The sequence below is a fragment of the Dama dama genome, chromosome 18, assembly GCF_033118175.1.
Source record: "Dama dama isolate Ldn47 chromosome 18, ASM3311817v1, whole genome shotgun sequence".
Taxonomy (NCBI): Eukaryota; Metazoa; Chordata; class Mammalia; order Artiodactyla; family Cervidae; genus Dama; species Dama dama.
Genome location: NC_083698.1, coordinates 99,038,029 through 99,063,604, shown reverse-complemented (window position 1 = coordinate 99,063,604; position 25,576 = coordinate 99,038,029). Strand labels below are relative to the sequence as shown.

Here is a 25,576-nt window from a genome sequence, read left to right as displayed (position 1 = left end):
ATGAAAGAATTGTGTACTCTTCCCACCATCCCCATTCTGCTTCATTACTTTCTAGTCTGCTGTAAGTGGCGCTTTTCATGGAACTCCCTCTTTTGAATCAGAAACTCTAGTCATCCCCCCAGGTAGTGTTCCATCTATCTCCTTGATTTGATTTTTCTTTCTGTCTTTCTCATACTTTAATCTCCATGGCTCTCAGATTGGACTTCTGTTTGAAAATCTAGGAATGTTCTTTATTTTTTCCATAGGAGATGGTACAGCTGCTTCTTTACTGTGTAATGTAGGCCCATCCCCCCATATTCTCACCCCTCCATAGTCTGAGGTGGCAGGTTTTGCCTGTAAATTCAGGATAGGACTGGTCAAACAGCCTGATGTGATGGCAGATGTTGGACTCACAACCTGCATGACCTGGCTACTGTACCTCTCTAGGTTTTTTTTTTTTTTTCAATTATTAAAAATAAGAGATTGAACTAAAGAATTCCTTAAAGTTAACAAAGATCAGATTCTTTCCTAAATAGGCCTCTTAACTCCTGGAGGAATGACCATCCCTATATGACTTTGCCAAGTAGCATGCCTTTTATTTCACTTACACGAATGCCAAAAGTCTGAGAAATTGCTTTATCCTTTCCCCTCTCTTTATCATTCTGTTTTGCTGTCAGCCGGAAGCTTAGTCATGGCCAAGGGCCAGGGGCCTCAGTTCTTCTGAACATGGGTCTTTCTGTGAGGACTTTTTCACAGGAACCTTGGACTTTTATCACAGTTTGGTGGCTGGGTTCTAAGCTGCAAGATCTAAAGGAGACAGGAAATGACAAGTACCAGGGAATGATAACAAGTATTTTCTTGCTGTTGTTGTTTAGTTGCTAAGTCAGGTCCAACTCTTTTGTGACCCCATGGACAGTCTCCTCTGTCCATGGGATTTCCCAGGCAAGGATACTGCAGTCAGTTGCCATCTCCTTCTCCAGGGGATCTTCACGACCCAGAAATCGAACCTAAGTCTCCTGAATTGGCAAGTAGATTCTTTACCACTGAGTCTCCAGGGAAGCCAATAAATTGCCAACATGCAAACTAGTTTATTTTAATAAAAAAAATTTGTGATGCCTACTGTATGGGATTTAGAGCAATACAAAGATGAGTAAAACATAGATTGTGCTCTCAGGGGAGTTCACAGTTCTGTTGAGGCAGTGCAGGAGGTGATGTTGAGGATGAGCAGATGTGTGCTCCAACAAAACAGGAGTGAAGGGAGGGCAGGGATACCAGGAATGCAAGTGTAGATGTGTAGACTGAGGATGAAAGTAACCAGTCCCAGAATTGCAAACCAAGCTGTTGATTTTGTAGTGTAAGTGCCAGTTTAATTTCCTATCCATGAATTACATCCAGCAAAGACCTTCCCTTAAGTTTAAATCATTGCAAAGAATGTAATTTTCAGTGTGTTATATTGACATTTCCAAAAAATGTGATTATATCACTTCTAAATGTACCAATTAAAATCTAAGTCATACTTTATTTCGATACTTACCATCATTACTTGTTTAAAAAATATAAAACCTCTTCATTAATTTTTGGAAGTTTCAGAACTTCCATGGCCATCCAGTGGTTGAAACTCTGTGCTCCCATTGCAGGGGACACAGGTTCTATCCCTGGTTGGGGAACTAAGATCTGCACAGTGCAGCCAAAATATGTATATATATGTATGTATATACATACAAAACATGTATGAATGAATATATATAGAAATTTCTGCAAGTTTTACATGGCTCTTTTTTTGCCTTTAAACTATTGAATACCTGTATTTTTCTTTCTCCAATGAGTTTTTTTTTCCTAATATAACATATTTGTATGCTTTGAAACCTCTTATTGATCACTCATATTACATCTCTGCAACAAAAAATAGGGATTTTAATTTAGAATTTTTTTTAAAAGTTGCCAGTGACCTTAGGCTCTGTTAACTTTTTAAATTCCAAATTATCTATTAACAATTATTAATATATATCTGATGAAAATAACATACAGGTTTTGATATATAGAAACAGGTAAAATTTTATTGGAAATGTGTAATTTAATGAACAACATGGGACTTTTGTCTCCTCTTCATCCATATATTTGTGAAAAATAAGACTTTTGCTAGAATAAGCTGGGACTTAGCATCAGTCCTTTTTCTAGTTTTATTTTTAAAGAAGTGCTGAGAAATATTGTTCAAATAAATATTAATAAGAGTATGGGAAAGTCAGAAGTTTTGTTACAACTGTATGCAGAGTTCAGCAGGTTCAGTAACTCTTTTAAGTTTTACAGAACTCACTGGAAGTTGTTAATACTCACATGATGGTTTATTAAAACAAAAGGATACAGGTTAAAATGAGCCACAGGAAGAGGCACATAGGGCAGAATCCAGGAGAGTGTCACATATGGAGCTTCCAGTTGTCCTCTTTCAGTGCAGTTATGACCAGTCCTAAGTTCTCCTGGCAGCCACATGTAACAGCCTGCAGGAAGTATTGCCAGCCAGGGAAACTCACCTAAGTCTTGGAGGCCAGAGTTATTCTCAGGCCTCAGTCACATAGATACAGTTGGCCACCTTAGTTTTTAGCCCATGCAGAGATCAAACTCTTACCATATAACTTAAAACCCTCTCAGTAAATCACGTTGATAGAATAAGACTGTCTGACATGATCTTAGACTCCCAGGTAAACAAAGGCACTCTTATCAGGCAGGACATTCCAGGGCTCAGAGATTACCTTCCAGGTGGTGCTGGTGCTCATTCACTCCTCCTCCAGGGGATCTTCCCAACCTAGGGACTGAACCAGAGTCTTCTAGGAGCCAAAGGCAAAAGCCAGCCCTCCCTGTGGGCAAGATTAATTCTTTACCATGACTCTTGTCACTGGTTATTTGAACTCTTTCTATGGTGGTGCTTTAGTCACTAAGCCGTGTCCAATTCTTGTAGCCCCATGGACTGTAGTGTGCCAGGCTTCTCTGTCCATGGGATTTCCCCAGGCAGGAACACTGGAGTGGATTGCCATTTCCTTCTTCAAAATATATAAATATATGCATAGAAATACTATAGTTTTATTAAACTAAAAGTAATAGCAAGTTATTTATTTGGAGAAGAGTCATTAAAATTGAATTTTGTATCTTTATAAAACCAATTATACTTCACTAGAATACTCTAAAAGTTGAATTTAATTTTCGAAAGAAAGCATAAGAAAATATGTACCTGTTCTACTAGTTGATCACATAAAACCATCTTAAACTATTTCACAAGTCCCCAAAATAACAAGACTTGTCAACTTTCACACAGATTATATTGCTTGACCTACTTATTTCTTCTATTGAATTTCTTCTTTGCTTTATTATTTTTAAAAAACAGAATTTAATTAATGTCAGTTAAGACAAAAGCCATGGCTAACAAACACATGAAAGATGCTCAGCATCACTCATGATCAGAGAAATGCAAATCAAAACCACAATGAGGTACCATCTCACGCCAGTCAGAATGGCCGCTGTCAAAAAGCCTACAAACAATAAATGCTGGAGAGGGTGTGGAGAAAAACACTGTTGGTGGGAATGCAAACTAGTACAGTCACTTTGGAGAACAGAATGGTGATTCCTTAAAAAAATGGAAATAGGACTGCCGTATGACCCAGCAATCCCACTGCTGGGCATGTACACCGAGGAAACCAGAATTGAAAGAGACACATGTACCCCAATGTTCATTGCAGCACCGTTTACAATAGCCAGGACATGGAAGCCATCTAGATGTCCATCAGCAGACAAATGGATAACGAACTTGGGATACATATACACCATGGAATATTACTCAGCTATTAAAAAGATTGCATTTGAGTCAATTCTCGTGAGGTGAATGAAACTGGAGCCTAGTATACAGAGTGAAGTAAGTCAGAAAGAGAAACAGCAGTACAGTATATCAACGCATATATATGGAATTTAGAAAGATGGTAATGACGACCCTATATGCAAGACAGCAAAAGAGACACAAATATAAAGAACAGACTTTTGGACTCTGTGGGAGAAGGCAAGGGTGGGATGATTTGAGAGAAGAGCGTTGAAGTGTGTATTACCATATGTAAAATAGATGACCAATGCAAGTTTGATTCATGGATCAGGGCACTCAAAGCCGGTGCACTGGGACAACCCAAAGGGATGGGGTGGGGAGGGAGGTGAGAGGGGGTTCAGGATGGGGGTACACATGTACACCCGTGGCTGATTCCTGTCAGTGTACGGCAAAAACCACCACAATATTATAAAGTAATTAGCCTCCAATTAAAATAAATTTATTTTTTAAAAGTCTGTGCAAGGAAAAGAGACAAAGCCACGGATCAGAAGCACATGGCCATAACTGAGGATTTTGTGAACTCTCCTTGTGAATAAGGAAGAAATTTGCTCTTTGAACAGTGAGAAGGAACTCTATAAAACAAATGTAACTGAGAACTGTTCAACAGGTTGAAAGCTGAAAGATGCCATTGGAACTGACAAAATGTTTCTTAAACATAAGTGATCAAACAGTGAAACTACATAATATCTCCTGTGGCTGAAACATTCAAGAACTTTAAAGTGCTTAAGTTAAAAATAAAATCCTAGTAAACAGTGAGGACTTACTGTGTAACATAGGGAATATCTTATGATAACCTGTAATGGAAAAGAATCTGAAAAAGAATATATATAACTGAATCACTTTGCTATAAACTAGAATCTGACACAACACTGTAAATCATCACACTTTCTATTGCATACCAAAAATTATTTAATAACTTGTCATTAAAATTATTTTAATAATTAGCTGGCAATTCAGTTGATTTTGCTGAAAGCAAAGAATTGGAAACCAATTGTCTTACAAAGGGATTTGCTACCCATTCATTAGAGTCTAGTTAGACAGCAGTATTTAAAAGTGTCCCTTTGGTACCCTGAGCAGTTTTACACCTTGGCACGGTGTGATATATGCAATATATTGTGATTGCAATATATCACACAATGCAGTGTCATATATGCAATACATTGTGATATGCAATATATTTAACTTACATATGGGTAAAAGGTATGCCTGTTATGAAGTGGGAGAAGAGCAGTTAAAACAAAGGAGATGGGAAAGGAGGTAAATGAAATTAAACTGACTTCACTTTGGTGGTGCTCGGTCAGATCAGCGTGTAGTTAAATAAGGGTTAGTACAGCACCAAACCAGAAATAACAAAGTAGGATATCAGACTTGACTGTTTCTAAAATTCATCAATTCTGCCCTGTAACCAAGGATCTCTGACTGCCTCTTTCCACCTTAGCCTCTGTTGTTGTTCAGTAGCTCAGTCATGTCCCCATGGACTATAGCACTCCAGGCTCCCCTGTCCTGCACCGTCTCCCAGAGTTTGCTCAAACTTATGTCCATTGAGTCTTGTCATACTATCTAACCATCTCCTCTGCTGTCCTCTTCTCCTTTTGCCTTCAGTCTTTCCCAGCATCAGGGTATTAGCATCCAGTCTACCCCTATTGAACCTATTCCCTCTAAGGTCAAAATCCCTCTCTTCTCCCTGAGACTTAAGACTGCTAACATCTGTCTTTGCCCACTTTCAAAAGAACCACAAGTAAGAAAATTAGAAAAGAAAGAAATCAGAAAAATTGCGAATCTCTGCCTGCACGCAGGGAAGATAAACCTTTTTTCTTGTTAAGCAGAAGATTTTAGTTCCCAGTTCACCTTCTTCTCTCTGGAGGAGACTGATTCTCAGACTTATGTAACTCAATGCCCCATTAGAGTTTCCTCAACAAAAAGAGTTCAAAGTTCAGATGCCAGAACAACTGCTTAGTGGATTAACTTTGGTTAACCAAAGGTTAACTCTTGGTTGAATGGAAGAGGTAGATCTGATCTGTGTTTCAGAGTGATTACCCAATCAGTGGGAAAATGGACTGGATAAGGAAAGACTGAAAGTGTGGGAAGCAGTTAGGAGACCTTTGCAGTACTCAACGGGATCATGAAGATTTCAGCTTGCAGCACATTACGTATTGATTCCCCATAGTCTATGATATATAAGACTCTGAGTACTAGTGGTATTGTGCTTTTTAATTTTTTATTTAAGTGTAATGTACATACAGAAAAGTCCCTGTCTTACGTGTACAACTTGTTGAATTTTCAGTGTTTTCACCTATTTACAAGATTATATGATTTGCCTTTTTTTTCCCTCCCCAGATAATTTTTATGGTGGGACGAGGATATCTGTCTCCAGATCTCAGTAAGGTACGGAGTAACTGTCCAAAAGCCATGAAGAGATTAATGGCAGAGTGCCTAAAAAAGAAAAGAGATGAAAGACCACTCTTTCCCCAAGTAAGGAAAAACTTTATGTTACCTAAAAGGACAGACTGATAACTCTAATGCAGATTTTTAGGCACTTTTTTAGAGCACACAGTTTGTATTTCACAGATTTGGATTCCTTGTGATTATGTGAAGACTCATATAAGTTAACATATTATTAAAGGAGATTTAATGAAGGTTGAACCTAGTAACTTAGGATCCCAATACAAAATATTCAGAAAGCTTTTGCTTTTGTCTAGCAATTCTTAAACGTTTTGGTCTCAGAACCATTTTCTACTCTTAAAAATTATTGAAGATCCCCAAAGACCTTTTGTTTTTGTAGGTAGTAATTCCCATTTTAGAAATTAAAACTAAGGTTTTAAATATTTATTTATAAATTTACTTAAACATAGTAAAAATAAAACCATTACATTAAATAATGTTTTATGAAAAAATGTATTTTTCCAAGCAAAAAAAAATTAGAGAAAAGTGACATTTGTTTTACACTTTCTCGCAAATTGCTGCAAAAAGAAGACAGCTGGATTCTCTGCTTTGCATTTATTATGTTGTAGTATCTTACATTATATAGCCTCTATAAACTCCACTTATAAAGTAATGACAGTAAAAAAGGCAAATAATATCTTAGTGTTAGTGCATTAATAGTTTTCTACAGACTACACTTTGTGTACTGCTACTTTTATTCTTCTTGACAATAAAATAAATAGGTGGCAAGCATCCCTCTAATATTAGGTTATCTGAAGAGGCATTTTTACCTGGGGCAAAAAGAGAAGGCAGCTCTTGGTGTTGTCTGCCGTTCTCTAACTCTTGGAAACTTTCCACAGATTGTTTTCAAGTGGGAGGGCTAACAGCCTTAAGTTAATAATTTTTCATAAGCCTCATGAACTGGAACTAAGTACCTGAACAAGCTTAGGAAGTTTAGCTGTAGTAGGTACAGTCATAAAAATTCAGTGTTTTATAATACCTCGGAAATTCATCATATGCTGTATAAATGTTTCAGCGAGTCAGTCCAGATTTCACGTGGGAAGTGCTGACTTCCATAATTCAGCTACCAGAATTACTGACTTGGTCTTTTGTGAATCTAAACACCTTTGAGTACCCAGTCCTAGCTAGGTTTCTTGGAAGTCAGTGTTATAGGAATGTGTGAGTCTTTTATTCCCAACTAAAGAATTAAAGATAGAATTTATGCTTTTAACCAGTCTCTCTTGACCCAGAGCAGGGAGGGAAGGCTGAAGGGCTGGGTGGGTAGATTTGTTTTACAAATTGGACTTCTACATTGCTATTGCTTTGAGGAAGAGTTGGGGTTTTTTAAACCTAGGAAACCACTCGCTTATGACTGTTGAAGTAAACGACCAGTGTTGTTGGCCGGTGTCAACAGGGCTCTGCACCATGTTCTCGTTTCACATCCCAGGTGCGAGGCCCCCCTGCTTAACGTGGTTGATGTACATTAATAATACAGATTATATCCTTAGGCTTACTTTTCAGGTGGTATTAAAAGGGACAAAATGGTCATATTTCTAAACATAAATAATATTTTACTCTTTTCATGGTATTAGAAAATGAAGTCCATATATGAATATTCCAGATTATTAAACACTGTCACTTTAAGTACTTTTTTCACATTTTCATTATAAGATCTCTCTTCCCACCATACACACACAAATTTCAGATGGCTAAAGGTTTACATGTAAAAAACAAAACTATAACATGATTTTTACAACCTTAAGGTAGGAAAGGCTTCCTAAGCAGGAGACAAAATTCAGAAGTTATCAGGGAAAAGATTAGCAGGTATGACATTAAACATTTTACATCTCTGTATAGTAAAAACAATATTGAAAGATAAACGCTGAGGAAAAAAATTGTAGCATGTATAATAAAGAGTGATTATGTTATACAGATCCATAAGTAAAGGTAATCAGAAAGTGAACAAAAAATATGCACTAGTGATTCACAAAAGAAATGCAAATGGTGAATGAACTTGGCACTAGATGTTAAGAATTCAGTGATAATCAGTAAAATACAGAGTCACAACTGTGAAATGCATTTTTATTTTTGTCTCTCAGATTAACAATATATTCAGCATTGGGAACAATGTTGGGAAGTGAGGAAGAGCATTTCTTTTAAATTTTTTTGGTAGGGATGTAAAGTGGTTTGACCTTTTGAAAGGATTTGGTAGACTCCATAAACTTAAAAATACATACACCTTTTGCTCTGGTAATTCCACTCCCAGAAATCTACTCTATGCTACAGAATCTGCTTCCAAGTATCCAGATAGATACTAGATTGTTAACTGTAATAGGAAAAATTAAAGACATAAAGATCAAGGTGTCTCTGTAGATGGCTTAGATATCAGTGAGGGGAAAAGAAAGAATGCCGAAAAATGTGTAGTGTGATACCATTTTAAATGGTGGTGAGGGTGGGGCTGGGCTCTGTTTTCATATGTGCATGTTTATGCATAGGAAAGGTCCAGAAGAAAGTATAGACTCTTTAACAGTGGTTACCCCTGGAAGGTACGATTTATACTTTTCTGTATTATTTGAATTTGTATTTGTGTGTTATAGTTTTAAAATTTTTGTAACAACGCTTACTTCTTTGCCTTCTTATACTAATCATTATACAGATTTCGTTTAACTTTAAAAAAAACTTTTGGTAGCTCAGAAAAATAATAATAATGTAGTATATAATGTGTATAATACTACTGTATAGTATATAATCATAGTAGTAATAACAGCGGCTGCTAAAGTTTTATTAAGTACTTTCTATATGCCAGGCATTGTGCCAAGCTCTTTATATGTATGTTTCATGTGTTATCATGCTGTATGCCTTCAGGAGTCATAACCTGTTTCTTTGTGCCTTAAAAATGTGCTGAATTTCTACATTTTGTTTATTGGTGTCTATTTGTAGAGTTTTCTTGTCTTTTTTTTTTACTCATGGGTCATCATCTGTCACTTCTCACTCCTGTGGCACTAGGGTCATTGGGGCCCTATCTTTAATTATATGTGTGAAAGATATTTCCCATTACTAAATCTCTTTAAAGAATGAGTTGCTCTAATGGTTCTGTTTATGAAGTCATATAGTGCTTTAATTATTTATGCTCCATCTTCTTCCCAAAAGGGACTTGTGGTCTGTGAGAAATAGGTATATAATTGATTTTAAATTTTTTGTTGTTTACTATTCCAAGGCTGGCAAATGATCTAAAAATTATAAGATGTAAATAAAAACTAACTACAGGTTTCTTTTCTCATTCAGTTTATAGAGATTAAAAGATGTAATAGATAATTTTCTCTTCTTTTAAAGGAAAAGTATGTTTCTTTAGTATGTTCTAGGCATTTGGGATTACAGTAAAAACAATGTAGGATTTCATACACTTTCTTATAAAGTATAATGGGACTCTTAAAGATTAACACCATCTACATTTTCGTTCTTTCTTTCCTTTTTTTATCTTTTTTTAGATTCTCGCCTCTATTGAGCTTCTGGCCCGCTCATTGCCAAAAATTCACCGCAGTGCATCAGAACCCTCCTTGAATCGGGCTGGCTTCCAAACAGAGGATTTTAGTCTATATGCTTGTGCTTCTCCAAAAACACCCATTCAGGCAGGGGGATATGGTACGTTTCCTGTTCACTGAAACAAACTGAGTGAGTGACAGCGTTTAGGAGGGTAGGGACAAAAGAAAGTGAACATATGTTTGCTTATATATTTGTTAAATTGAATAGGATTTTCTTTTTCTTTAAAGGTGAACAAAAGAACATGGATGTTTTTAAAATCTGGATATAGTTTTTTCCCCAGTGTAAAACCCATGGTTAGCATTAGATTTTCAACATTGAATGTTTTTTTTTTTTAATTAGCAGACATTGCTGGAAATTTACAGTACCTTTTCCAGAGGCTTTACTTCCCATTCCAAGTTTGTTTTGTTTACTTGGTTAGTCTAATCATTAACCTTTAGTTAAATTTTCCTCACCTACCTTTTGCTATTAGCTAGCCCGCATCTCTTAGGGGCTCCAAGAATAGCACTCTCTTTGTGTGTGTGTTGCCAGGTGGGAAACTGATGGTGAGTTAGGCTGTGTTAGTGAAGGTAAACTGACCAGGTCTAATTAGGAATCACTAGAATGGAATAAGCTTATTTTTATTAATATTTTTTCTTATAACTATATCTTTTTGTAATAATTTAGAAAATACAATTTTTCTTCATTCCTTTACAGCAGTCTAAATAATCGGTATAGGTAACCAAAGATATTACTGAGGAGTGGCATGTTTGACATGAGTAACATAGTTTAACTTTGGGTTTTTAGTTAATATTTCCTTATATATTAAGGATGTCTTACACATTATAGGGGCTTCCCTGGTGGCTCAGAGGTTAAAGCGTCTGCCTGCAATGCAAGAGACCTGGGTTCGATCCCTGGGTCAGGAAGATCCCCTGGAGAAGGAACTGGCAACCCACTCCAGTATTCTTGCCTGGAGAATCCCATGGACGGAGAAGCCTGGTGGGCTACAGTCCACGGGGTCGCAACGAGTGGGACACGACTTCACTTTCACTTTCACACATTATAGGAGTCAAATTTGCTGACAAAAGTATTGCCTCCTCTTCCTTCCAAAAAGCACAGAAGAATTCTCTGAGAACTTGTAGGTTGGTTTGTTTTCTTTTGGATAACTGTGGTTGCCAAACAACTAAGGAATTGATTTTTTTAAAATTATTATTGCCTTAGATTATACTCACCTCTCATGATACCTGTTAGCAATCACCTTATCCATGTGTCTTGTAAAATATCTTTCCTCCTTATGTTCTTTGCCCAACAGGAGTCCACTTGTTATGAATGAATGCTATTTTCTTTTTTGATTCCCCAGTGTAATTAGTATGTTTAGTGCTTTCTAGGACTCCCACTTTCTTGTATAAAAAAAAAATAACTAATGTGGCAGTCAGTATATTCTTACTGTGAATCAAGAGTCTTTACTGGGAATCAAAGTGAGAGAAGCAGCATTGCTATTTCAACTTCAGAGTCAGCCTAGGGACCAAAGCCAGCTTCTTAAATACACTTTCATTTACTCAGTTTGGATTTGTGATGATTTTCATTATAGCTGACAGTTCAAGGTTATTCAGCGGCACACAGATAGTTTCTGCATAAATGCCGTTCTTGAAAATAAAGGAGAAAATTGGGAAGACTTTACACTAATAATAGTTTAGTCTCTAAGTACCACAGATAACACACACCATAAATAAAATTTTGAAATATTTTATTTCTTTAAGTAAGTTAGATTTTATCCAGGGAAATCACTCACTGATAAGTTTGACATAATTTTTGCCCTTCATTTGGGTAGCTTAAGATAAAAAATACCATTCATGCTTTTAAAAATCTATTCATAACTTTTAGTTTAGGAAGAGTAGTGAAAAAGAACATTTCTTGTATTTTAAAAAATGAGAATAAGAAAATCGTAAAAGAATGTAACTTATTCAAAAACATCAAAATTCACAATTTCTAAATTTTCCAGTGACACTAAAGATGCGATTATTAGTAACTATTAGTCTGGGTTTTATTTATTCATGAATTGAACAGCAAACATGTAGCTAGCAAAGTTTTTACAAAATTGACTTTGGTCTGTGGAATGTTCAAAGGTTTGGGCAAGAGTCAAAGGATCTTTTTATTGATAGAGCTCTTTTATAATTTCCCAGCATAGTTTATTCACTTTTATCTTCCTGTCTTTGTTCACCCTCTTTTTCCCCCCAGCACTACCCCCACACCAACACCACCCAGCCAGCGCTCAACCTCTGCTTTTGACTCTTTTCCTTCCTTCCTATACCAGTCTCATTTGCCAGAGGGCATTGCTAAACTCTTAGAACTGCTCGGAATACTCATTATACCATCCCTTGACATTTGAACATGCCTTCACAGGGTTGCATAGTAATCCTCTTCTTTCCAAATTGGGCCCACTGGAAATGTTATTGGGAGAACATTAAAAATGTAGCAGGTGAAATATTTAAATAACATGGATCCAGAGAAGTATGAAGCATTAGAATGATACATGGTAGTTTTCCTTTCTGTTGTTGCTGTTTGTTTGATACTGAGTTTTAGATGTGTTTGTTCTTCAAACAAGAAAAACATTTTCCTAACCATATGTAGAGTTAATTTTTTTGACTAAGGAATTGAAACAGAAGGACAGACGTTCACTCTCTTGCAACTGACAGCTTCTTTCCTAAAACCTGTACCCTCGGATATTTTCATTAAAGTTGATTGATTTCCTTCTTCAGAAGGCAGCCATTTTATAAAATGTTTTACATTTTAAAAGTTTACTAGTCAGTGATAAGGAATGAGGTTTGTCTTCTTCATTTTAAGTAATTTAGGGATCACAGCATTTAAATAAAATACTTCAGGTTTGTTTATTTTCAAATATTACTGTATTGTTGTACCAGCCATTTAAATCCTAAGCAAGTAGTTAAACTCATTCTCTCTAAAGTAGTGACTATTTAACACAGTAGCTTATCTGGCCTTTTGGCCAAGTGGATCAGTCTAAATGTAAGGAAATCATCTATCCTTTTTTTAAAGTATTATGAAAACATTTCATGACAGAAACACTTGGCCAGTTACAGACTCACTTGACGAGCATCAAGCACTTCTGCAGCGCCTTTTCTGTGATTATCTCTCTAAGAGTTTTAAAGTTCAGTGTGGCAGTGCCAGGATGCTCCTCATTTTTTATAAACTGCCTGAAAGGTCACCACAAAGAAGGAATGGGACTTACTCTTGTTTCAAATGACTGCCCCTCTACATCTAAAACAGGGATATATTTGTATACAAAATAACATTAGATTTTTCCTAGACTATTTTATGTTTAAGAAATTTTTATCAAATTATATGTGTAACAGTCACTGAAATACATTTAACTCTGAAATTAAGGGTGATCATTTAGTAATATCTTAAAACTAGTTAGTAAAGTCCTTAGCTTTCAAATAAACAAATACTTGATATTTGAGGTGTCTGAAATCTTGGGGTCTTCCCAAGTGTTCTCTGCCCTTTTCCTAAATAAAATCAAATGGAAAATAGAGCTTAGGTTATTCTCATCCCGAAAGGAGGTTTTTAAAAAGTTTCATTTTGACCTCTGATTGATTTTTGGCTAATAATTAAATTAATATACTGAGATTTTTTAAAAAGTCAGAGTATCTAGATGTTTCATTTTAAATAACTTCACAGAAGCAGATTTGGCTCTTACAGCAAATAAAATAGAGTAGAAGTTGGGATTTAGAGATTTCCTGGTATGCAGGGAAGAATAAGCAAGAAAAAAGGTTTGTTTTCCCAAAATCATATCTATTGTCTGTTACCTCTGTCTTTTCTTAAATTGTCTGTGATTTCAAAGACATGTAGAAGGAGTTTTATTGATACCTAAACTATGAGTTCTTTTTTTGTTTTTTTAATGTTTTGGTTTTTCGGCCAAGAGGCATATGGGATCTTAGCTCCCCAACCAGGGACCACACTCACACGCGCTGCATTGAAAGGTGAAATCTTAACCCCTAGACCACCAGAGAAATTCCTAAATTATGAGTTCTTTTTGTCATCCCCTCCCCACACCCTCCACCCCCAATCTAAAGTCTGATGATGAAATCAACAACTGTTCCATTAGAAGCAGTAGATTCTGGTAGCATGATCTTTAGTTTGCTTTATTGTTATTTGATTTGAAGTTTGTTAGTAAGATTTTGTGCTTTGCGGGGGTTGTGTCATTTTATTTTTAAGGCTAATATTTAAGTTTGTCAAGTAGAATGCTGTTCAAATTATAATAATGAGTAGGAAACATCTGAAGTTTTTTTTTTAAGTTATTTTTAACATGGTATATACAATTGAGCTTAGAGTTTATCATTTTCTGATATTCTCTTACTTAAAAGATGAATTCTAGCCATTTTTTATAAAGATTTCTGTTAAGCAAATCCTGTTTTCACATTGGCTTCCTTTGAGGAGTTTTAGATTCTGCTGGATATGGTGACTGCTCATAAGACTGTTGAAAATTACTTTTAAGAAATGTATCAAAAAAAAAAGAGAAATGTATCAGAATAGTTCTGAAAAAAAAATAGCAACCTTAAAACCATAAGCAAAGGTAATAAGAATGTTTATATATTTCTAGAGTCCCTGTTTACGTAATAGCCTCTTATGGTTTTACTTTAAATGTTTTGCTTTCCAAGGTTTTAGTAATTTGGCTTTTTTTCCAGTCAGTGCCAAACTCCCCAGTTCTTTTAACTTTAAAAAATCTTTTACCCTTCCTTGATCTTTTGACTTACAATAAATACCTTGGTTAATTGTTTGTTAAAAGGAATCCTTAAATGGAAAGAGACAATAATACTATCTGCAGTTCCAGTTAGTAGTAGTATTCAGAATGGAAAAACAGATTATTCATTATTGAAAATTCATTATTGAAAATATGTTCATTGTTAAGACCTTGGACTTTGGAATCAGTGCCTGGCTATGCATTCCAGGTCTGCCATTTTCTGGCTGTGAAATTTTGGACAAGTTACTTAACCACTTTAAACCCCAGCTTTAAGAAGTAAATTAACCCCAGTAAATTAAGAAGTAATAGCACCCACTTCATAGAGTTGTTATGTGGCTCAGATGCAGTACAAATGTGTTTAAAGTATTCAGGGAGTCACCTGGTATACTATAATAGACAATAGAATAGTTGCTAATATTATCAGCATACAATCGGAGGATTCTGTCAGCCAGTCATTAGCAATCTGTTGTTTGTTGGGACATGCCAGTGTTCTCTAGTAACCAGTTGAAATCAGTAGCAAAAAAACTATCTAAAAACGGATAGATTATTCTTCATTTAAATAGTGTATTCATATAAGTGATTGCTTGGATCCTTATCAGAAGTTGCTGTTACTGAAAAATGATGTTAAGGCTGACTAAATTGTGATAGTTGTCAGTTACTAGCCAACTTCCAGAATGAACTATGGTGTAATTAATAAGAGGAACCTATCTCTAGTTTCGAGTAGAAGGTATGGACAAAATAGTTGGTGAAAAATAACGTCTTGAAGCCCCCAAATTCAGTAAGCTTAAAAGAGTATAATACCTCAAAGGGTCTTTGCGATTTAAAATTTGTATGCTGAGAATGATGTTCATTGACATGTGCCTATATGTAATTTTTTGATAGTTTAAAAGGTAAAATGAACTACAAATGGGAGAGGTCTGAATTTTCTTTCCTTCAGTCAAATGTGTAATGTGGATATATTATTTGACCTATAAATTTTATCTTTTACAAAAGGAGATTAATTCCTCCTTCTTCCTTCCTAATAGTTGCATTATAATAATGAAAATGTGTTGATAATTTGGGGGGAAAGTATTCTACAAATCAACCTTATTATTTTACCATTGGTGTCTGAGAAGTTTTGTTCATTTGAACTGCTTATAGCTTGATTAGAATCATAGCATGTAAAACCCAACTGGGGGATTATCTGCAGATTTAATGTAGTATTGTGTAAGTTGGCTTCTTTCATGCTTTTGACCATTTTTGCCTGTCATTGCTAGATCTGTAATACATAGCTAGTCACCTTTCAGTGAGGTTTCAGCGAGGCTTTTCTGCATCTCTAGGCTATTTGAGATAACTTTTTTAAAATTAGCTCTTGTTCTCCCTCTACAGGAGAATTTGCAGCCTTCAAGTAGCCACACCATCATGACAGCATCTACTCTTATTTCTTAAGTCTTGTGTTCGTACAATTTGTTAACATCAAAACACAGTTCTGTTCCTCAACTCTTTTTAAAGATAAAAGTTTTCAGTGCATAAGCTGGTATGGAACAGAAGGAAATTTCCCATCCAACAAGAGAGGGAAGAATGTTTTAGGAACCAGAATTCTCTGCTGCCAGTGCTTCTTCTTCACCACAAATACCACGTGTATACAAGTCTGCCCACTCCCAGGAAGAAAGAGGAGAGACCCTGAGTTCTGACCTTTTGATGGTCAGGCATGATGGAAAGAAACCGCTGCTACAGCTTGGGAGATTTGCTCTGGGAAGTCTGCCAGTCAACTTTGCCCTTCTAACCACCAGATCAGTATGTGGCTGATCGTCTGATGGGGCAGTCGCAATCACCAAGCCTCGTTCTCTTTCCTGTTCTGGGATTGTGTTGTGGAACCCTTTCCCCTGGCCACCACCGGTTCATTTCTGAGGGATGGAACAAAAATGCAGCATGCCCTTCCTGTGTGGTGCATGTTCAGTCCTTGACAAATTTTTACCAAAATGAAGCTACTTTATTTAAAAGGAGGGTGAGAGGTGAGGAGGTCGGTTTGGGTGTGGAGGAAAGGGAATGCTGCATCTTTTTCCTGGGCTGCTGGGGCTCTGGCCTTGGCTTCCTTGCTCACGCGGCTCCCTGCCTGGCGGGCCGGCTGGAAGCGGCGCGCGTTGCCTTCTTTTCCCATTGGGTCCAGCAATGAAGACAAGTGTTTGGGGATTTTTTTTTCTCCACCATGTAGCAAGTTCTCAGGAAAATACAATTGCTATCTTCCTCCTAAGCTCTTCCAGTCAGTCACCAAGTACTTAAGTGGCTACTTTGTCCAGGGCACAAAATGCCTGTATCTAATTAAAAGCCTACAAAACTGCTTGATAACAGTTTTGAATGTGAGACATTTATGTAATTTAAATGTAAGGTACAAGTTTTAATTTCTGAGTTTCTTCTATTATATTTTTATTAAAAAAATAATTTTCAGATTGAATTGGAATAAAATAATATTACTTCCCACTAGAATTATATATCCTGGAAAATTGTATTTTTGTTACATAAGCAGCTTTTAAAGAAAGATCATTACCCTTTTCTCTACCTAAATATATGGGGAGTCTTAGCTTAATGACAAATATTTATAATTTTTAAATTAATGGTACTTGCTGGATCCACACTAACATCTTTACTAAATATCTCATTGTTTCTTCCAACTTACTTCTACACTACATCCTACATCTTCTTAGTCTTTTATCTAGAATATGCAACCTCAAATAAAAATGGTGGTATCTTCATTCATTCTCCTCCTTCCTTTTTTCCCAAGCCTGATCTTCAAAAGGTTGGTTAATTTGGCAGCTGAGTTCCCCAGGCAGAGAATAGAGCAGTTTTAGGTGTATTGGGACTGAGGGAGGATATGTAAAGATTAACATCAGTAAAGAACTGCTGTGGAATAATTAAGAACCTTCTTCTTTATCTTTATAAATGGAGAATATAACCTAATCATAACCTCCCTCAGCCTTTACTAAAGTGTGGCATAAATCACAGTAGTAGCAAAGAAACAGACTTTGGATGTGTTCCTGGTCAATACCTCCCTTACCATGAATATAGACTCTCTTATCATGATTTAGGAATGTAAATCAAATCAAATGTACCCAGCCCAGCCAAGCTATGTAGTAAAGGACCTGAACAATATTAGGCAGAACTTACAAATCAGGGAATTAGAAATTATTTGAAGTTTTCAGACTGTAAATTGCCCTGCTGTCTTTCAGCCTACTAAAGCTTACTGCTGTTACATTATTTTTGCTACAATACCTACATTCAGAGGAGGGCCTACTGAAAATTCCATGGATTTATAAAAGATTGTCCCAGTAAAGTGGAAAATAATCCTGAAGTTATTAATGAGTTTGAAAAACAATGAGGTCTTAAGTCTTTGGTGAGTAGAGCAAGATCCTACAAATTTCAGAAATTGTAAAAATGATTCATGCTGATTTAAAGAGCATCTGTGTGCATAATACTGCCTCTCTTTTAAAAGCAGTGTCTATTTTTCTTTGTAAATTTGTCCCCATAGATGCTTTTGAACATGAACATGCTCGTGTTACCTTTTCCGTGGTTGGGAAGAGCCAGGAGCTCTCAGGCAGGGCCCCCTCCCTCAGCCGGGCAGAAACTGCCCAGGAGGAGCTGGTTATGGAGGAAGCTTAGTGCTGGCATTTTCACAATTCAAGGTGATAACGCTTTCTTCTTCCCTTTCTGTTTTAGAATAGATTGCTATCTGATTTGAAAAAGGGAAATAGATTTGATCTCAAATGAATCTGTGCCCAGAAGCCAGGCTCAGGGTGTTGAGAGATTTGTATAGTGCCCTCAAAAAATAACAAAATTTTAGCTTTCCTTTTTTCTTCTTTTCTCCATCAGATTCTTTTTTCTCTAGTTTACAAATGAGACGGAAAAGGAATTTCCCCTGAGTTTTGTATGCCTTTTTTTTTTTCTTGATACTTAGACTACAGATAGGCATGTTGAGCTCCTAAGAAAATACAAGGAGAAAAAAAAAAGAAAATACAAGGAGGAACTCTTCGTTGTGCAGAGCACTTTATGAGTAGTTTGTGTGGATAGGATGTGACTGCTTCCCTGACAAGCTTGTGAGGCTGTACTTATGTCTTTCCTGTAAGGCGGCTGCAGTGCCTTCTGTAGTGTATATAAGGAAAGGTTATGCCTTCTGAAAAATCTCAGAGCAACCATAAGAAGATTATTTTAAAATACATAGTATTACTGATGGACTTTTTCATCTTTAAATTAGTCTAGGATCTAAACTTTTACCACTGAAATAATATTGACCAAAAAGCAATTTATAAAAGGGATTTGTGAATAGAAAATACAATGTGATCATTTGTACTTATGTGCACCTTAAAAGAGGATTCTGTCTAGCTGTCAAATTCTGGTTCCTTAACATCCAGTCCTTGATTGTGTTTGAGATCTGGTAGGACATGCTGGGGCACGCTAGCAGATAAAATCCCATATACTTTAGGATAGATGTTATATTTATGTCAGTGTTGGCAAAGAGCATTGTGTAGTAATAAAGAATTCAAGACTTCAGCACTGTCAACCTGAAACTTTGTAAATATTTCCTAGATTGTCATTTGATGCGGTCACGGCTCTTTGTCACACAATGTTATCTTTTCCTCATTGGGCAATGTTAGAGCTGCTGCACGCCCCTCCTCAGATCTCACCTGCCCCTCCTGTACATTCACCTCTCCAGCCCTGTGCACACCTCATTTAGTTTTAGTTTGAAACACATTGCAGGGTTCAGGTGACCTCTTCAAAAACTACCTCCTCAGAATGAGGTAATGAATAGTTATTTATTTTAAGATATGAAAAGTCAGGAGCTCTAGAACATGAAGATGATCTAAGATTTTAACTTTTATGTATACTTGTATTTGAGCACTCTCCTTTTGTCCTAAAGGGCATTATACATTTAAGCAGTAATACTGAAAAATGTAGCTCAGAGTATCTGAATGTTGTTGAAAGTGGTGCCAGAATCTGTTTTAGGGGTACGTATCAGAATCTTAACCTTAAATCGATTGCATGAAATTATATAGTTAATGGTAACACTTGACTAACAGATATAATTTTAATTTTCGGTAGGCTTTTAGCAAGACAGTACATTTTCATAATGAGTTAGCCACAACTTCATCACATGCACAGATTTTCCTATTGAGATACTGCCCAGTTAAGAGGGTAGAATGATGACCCATTTTTCAAGATTCTCTTCTTTGTCCAAACCGGCATTGGGAGTACTAGAATATCAGCACTTTGAAACTAGTGATTCCAACTATTAGGCTATTAACAAGCAAAACAAACCAAACAGACAAACCACAGCCAGACACAGGAAGTTTACTGTGAGTATAAACAGCAAATAGGTTACAAGTCACACATTGAAATGGTGTAGGTAAGGCGCTAGAAAAATACCTTGACAATTTGCCAAATGATCTTACTGTGCCTTCATGATGCAATAAAAAAAAAAAAGCTAAAATTTTAGCAGAAATCAGTGATTTGTGAAGAGAGCAGCCACCCTGGTCTAACTCAGCTGTGTTAATATTTTTTAGTGTGCAATTTAGACTGCAAAGATAAATGCACTAAAGTGTTTATAGCCAAAATCACATTTAAAAAATGAGAGAAAACACAAGTAAATTTTCAGTGAACAAAATTATTTTTTTAAAGCACATAATCCCTAGTGTAGTCAGATATATTTATCACATAGAGCAAATAGGTTGAAATCACAATTCAGTGACATTTCTAGAGAAACTTTTTCTACTCCCATAGGTTCTTCAAAGCATGGAACTTTTATATAACAGAAATGTGTGACGGACATTTTAAATTGCTGTAGTTTGGGGCTGAAGTACTGTGTGCTGGGCAGCAATCGTATGTATTAACTAGTGAGAAGGGAGAAATTAAGGTACAGGACAGAATTTGATTTTCTGGTTCCCAGAGTACTGCTGCCGACCTAGACACTGAGTTTCCAGAGACTGAAACATAAACTTGCCGCTCAGGACTCATTTGCAGATTCAGTGGGACTGTCCTGCTTGTGCTGTTCAGAAATGCTCTGAGGGCCAGGTGGGGGCTTCCAGGGGATCCTCTCTGAGAGGACAGCAGACTAGCTAACGACCTGGTGGGCGGCTGTGAACTGGACACACTTCATGGTGTGCTTCTTGTATCTTGATTCCTCGCCACCCTCAAGAAAGGCTTCAGCGAGTTCTCTAGACGTTTCCACCAAGGTGTGTTACTAACACCCATAGGTTGTTGAGCACCCGAGGAGTGCAGTAGCATCTCTGCATGACTGTATATTGGCCCGAGGAGAATAAAGTGGCCAATGTACTCATGTTCCATGTTGCTAGCTCTGGTAAGATTTTTGTTTCATCAGTACACTAGAGAGTAAGCTTTGTTTTGTTGTTCTTAATCAGTTTTCACTTCCATTTGGAAAGACATTTAAATTGAGTTTCAGTCCTAAATTTTGCCAGTTATGGTAATTAGCAGTTTCTATCAGGTATTTTTAAGGTAGAAGAGGATAGAAACATAAGTTCTAAAATCTTAAGGTAACCGTGGTTTATTTTAAAATGCTTAGGGGTGGTTAGTCTCTACCTCAAAAAAAGTGATTGAGTGAATCTTTTATTTCAGCTTTCACAAGTTCGGCTGTTGTTTTTGTAATACTTTTTTTTTTTTTTTTACCTTTTGAACCCCTTTACCTAAGTGTCAGTGTAGTTTTATTAATTACTAAGTCAGTTTCATTAAAATGTTTATTTAGCAGTTTTGACTAATTGCAATGATATAATATAGCCAGTTGTGCATGAGGACACAGCCAGTGAGTATATCTGGGGTTTTTTTGTGATGCTTTTTTCCTTAAGACTTCTGTAGATTTATGAAGTACTCATTGAAAACAGCTAAAATACGTTTATTCATGTTGGTATGAAAAAAAAAAAGCTATGTGCAGACCATCTGCTGCTTCTGGCAGGCTGAGCACGTTGTCCATCACCCACAGGTGTCTGGTTCTCATCGCAGAATCTAGGTAGGGAATCGGGTGTGAAATTCACTTAAGAGATAGAGCAGAGGAAGTGTTCTGTTTACAGGAATGGAGATGCGAGTTAGGAGTAAGTTGCTTAGTCAGTTGGCTTTGTTTTGAAAATTACTGTGTTACATTTGTGTGTTAAGCCTTTTTAACCTACTTGTGTTTTGACAGTATATGTCACATAGAAAGAAACCTCAGACTAGCATAAGCAACAAAGCTCACAGACTAGGCACAAATGTAGACAAAATGGACCAAAATGGGAGGGGGGAAGGTATGGGAATAAGTCTAGGGTAGGGAAAAATTGATGTGAGGGTGGGATATAATAAACTGTAATTACCTGAAATAAAATGTAAGAGTGCAATAAGTGTGCTTTTTATTCTAAGCTGTGAACGGGTTTTTAAAAGAAAATCATTCCTTCCTAATACATTTGCCTCTGTTCCCATAGCTGATTAAAACCAGCTATATAAACATATGCCTTTTTAGTCATGTTAATTACCAACATAAATGGCTAACCTTTACGTCTTATTTATCTTCATGTTATGTTAGTTTACATACAGGGATGTGTGTGTGTGTGTGTGTGTGTGTGTGTGTGTGTGTATGCTATAAATTTTCCCTCCTTCATTTGAAAATGCATTTGTTGGGTCCTCTGTGTTTCCTTAGGCCATGCCACAGGTCATAGTCTCAGCTTGGCCTTCCTATCACCTGATTTGAAGGACTGTCACAGTGACGTAGCTCGTTCATTGGTTGTACACACTCTAACCCTTTTCCTTGCTCAGCAATTACTGTTTCTTCTAAAACAGGAGTGTACAACCATGAGATTGAAATTAACTGTTTAACATATGTCCCTTTGAATTCTATTTATTAGTTATGATTGCTCTTTGGTTTGGACCAAGAAAAAGGAAATCCCGCCTCCCCACCTTTTCACTTACGCTTAGCTTGAGGACAGTTCTTCTATAAGAGAGGAAAGGGAACTCCTTCATGTCTTAACCGCGCCGAGTTAATGGCCCTGGTTTACACCAGACCTTACGGTGATGCATGTTCACATCCCTCTCCTCTCTTGCTGCCAAAGGTTTGGGTTTTATTCACTTCAGTTCTGCTCAAGCATTGAAAAGGTTTTCATGGAGTCTGGAGTGTGCCCAGTGAAAAGATGGTTTTTAATTGTCCACAGACCTCTCTGTACCTGCTTTGCAAAAATTACAAAGGAGTAACTTATTTTTAAAGCTTATTTTTCAATTCATAAGAAAGACATTTATTTTCAGTCAAATGGATGATGTCTCCTTGTCCCTTAATCCTCAATGTTTGCTTGAAGTTTTTTATTTTTATTTTTTTCAATTTTTCCCCATCCCCACTTCTTGATACTTCTTGAGTTCTCTTTCCTGCTCAGGTCCTTTCATTTGTACTTTGGAGTTTTTTCTCATGTAAATTTGTACAATGGAAAATATTGTTCAGTTTGGATAGAACGCATGGAGAATTAAATAAAAAAGATAGCTGAAATTCAGATTGAAATTTATTTGTGTAAAGTTATTTAAAAACTCTGTACTATATAAAAGGCAAAAAAAGTTCTATGTACTTGATGTGAATATGCGAATACTGCTATAATAAAGATTGACTGCATGGAGAAGTCTTTATGAAGACAATTATTTTTCTAGCACTGTCACATTCAGTAATGGACGTAGGGTTTTGACAGTTCTTTCAGGCAGTGGAGGGACTTGAGAAGTGTACATTGTTTCATATGTAATGAAATTTTATGTATATATTTCAATTACTGCTTGGTGGGCAAAAGGTATTTATATGAGAAATACATTTAAAGTAAGTTGTCAAGATAAATACTTGGTACTTTGCACCAGTTACCCTCTTGTAGAAGTGACAGTTTTTGTCTGATGTTGGTGATGATCCTCAAGTACTGTGTGATGTGATGTGATATGACTGTCCCCCTTCCAGTGGCTCAGCTGAAGAGTGTGCTATAATTGAGTCGTACAAGTAGTAGTCTGTCTGGAGAAGTTCCCTCTTCTGAACTGTGAATGGTACCTTTCAGATTTTTTTTGACACAACTTCCAAAGATGTATTTTCTATAGGAACACAGGCTGTAGACAGAAATATATGTATTTGAAACTATGCATTCATGTTTTATACTTCCCATTTTAATGCTGGTACCTTGACTTTATACATTTTATCTCATGAAGTTTGAAAGACACCTAGAATATCATCAACGCTATGTGATATTACCAGGCAAAGTTTCCAGAAGAGAGAAATAATTCTAAAACGTTACCGGGAAACCCTGTGTCTGAGAACAATATAAACAGAAAAGTCTTCAAGATGGCACATGTTTGAGGAACCTGGTTTCTGATCTTTGTGCCCCTCCAATGAATAATAAAATGCTAGTGAGACAAGTATTTTCTCTGAACTGCAGTTCTCTCATCTGAAAAATGTAACGCTGTAATACCACATAACAGAAGCTAACTTTTAAGTAACCTTCATACATGATGGAGTGTAACTGTGGATTCACTTCTTAATGCATTGTTCTAGTTTTCCTTAAAATCTAGTCCAGAATTATGAATCCTTTAATTATTGTGATAAAATTCTATTATTATAAAGAAGCATACCATACTAGCTTTTCTTAAATTTTGTCAGGGGTTTGATAAAGTTTGAGCCTACTACCTAGGCTATGTAGTTCTCCTAGACTTGTGAAATATTAAGAGCCAAAAGAGCTCTTGAAGATTACATGGTCTAGGAAATTCCCTGGCAGCCCTGTGGTTAGGATTCCATGCTTCCACTGCAAGGGGTGAGGTTTCGATCACTGGTGAGGGAACTAAGATCCCACAAGCCATGTGGCGTGGTCCTCTCCCCACCAAAGAAGTTTTTGTGGCTCAATCTTAAGGATTGCATGGTCCCCTCGTCAGCTAGTAAATATGAATCCCCAGGGATGACTTGGCTAGATTCATGCAGCCAGGACTAAAAAGTCAGGACTTTGGTTTCCAAGATCACTACTATGTCAATAAGTAGGTTTCCAAGATCACTGCTAAATACTTGCTTCCCAGGTGGTGCTAGTGGTAAAGAACCTGCCGGCCAATGCAGGATACTGAAGAGATGCTGGTTCAATCCCTCGGTGGGGAAGATCCCCTGGTGACTGAAATAGCAACCCACAACCCACTCCAGTATTCTTGCCTGGAGAATTCCATGGACAGAGGAGCCTGGCGGGCTACAGTCCATGAAGTCACAGAGTCGGCCAGGACTGAAGCAACTTAACACACATGCACACTTCGTGGTTGTGATGGCTCTAGCGAGATTTGGATATAAAATTGGTGTTGACTCCATGATACTGAATTTGTAGCTAGAGAAGGAGACTGTGCCACTTGCTCTTCTGTCTCCTCCAGTCAACAAGCCCACTGCTCATGCAGGAGATAGAAGGTCAAGGCCGAGTACTGAGGCAGGCCAGTACCGGCTCAGACAGCTCCCGTCTCCTCCACTATGCACTGCCGTCCTCTGAGGCTCCCGATGAGATGGTGGCAACAGGCACCGGGGTCTGCCTCTTCCACAGACTAGTTCCAGAGGCAGGTGGGACCAAGAGGACATCTGTAATTCCCGGAAGACGCACAACAAGCATTCCTTCCACAGTACCTCCACGCCTCACAACTTTATTAGGTAATTGCGTTACTTACATTCAAGTTTCCATAGGAAACTGGGTAAACTTGTGTGTTAAATTTTAACACTTGATATTTTCTGTTGCCATCAATTCTTTCACTGCCTACCTTTCCATTTATGAAGGTACAACTCTCCATCTACCAGGTCACAGCCTAAAACTAACTTTGTTCTTTTAGCCACTCACTAGGAAGGAAAAACCATCCTAAATGTTTGTCTTGCTTTAGGCAAAGGAGAGGGGTGGCTCTGCATCTGCTGAAATATGTTTACAGTTGTCTCCATGTGGAGGCTTATTTATAAAAATCAAACTAGGATTCACGGGTCACTGTAAGCTTAGTTTAGACCCAATGATTTGGAAATAACAGTTGCTTCCATTTAGGTTATTTCCTTCCTGCCAGATGTAGTT

At 36.9% G+C, this 25,576-nt stretch overlaps 1 protein-coding gene across 3 annotated transcripts in view; it reads left to right on the top strand.

The window, feature by feature from the left end:
- Window positions 1-21,895, top strand: part of BRAF (B-Raf proto-oncogene, serine/threonine kinase) — a 158,697-nt gene extending 136,802 nt beyond the window's left edge. For 2 of the 3 annotated variants that reach the window (XM_061165935.1, XM_061165934.1), the window contains 3 exons: window positions 6,179-6,313; window positions 9,751-9,904; window positions 15,909-21,895. In XM_061165935.1, coding sequence (XP_061021918.1) covers window positions 6,179-6,313; window positions 9,751-9,904; window positions 15,909-15,931 — 312 coding nt within the window. In that variant the 3' untranslated portion in view covers window positions 15,932-21,895. Of the gene's footprint in view, window positions 1-6,178; window positions 6,314-9,750; window positions 9,905-15,908 lie in introns of those variants that run through there. The other variant, XM_061165936.1, reaches the window with a different exon arrangement.
- Window positions 21,896-25,576: the final 3,681 nt, after the last annotated feature.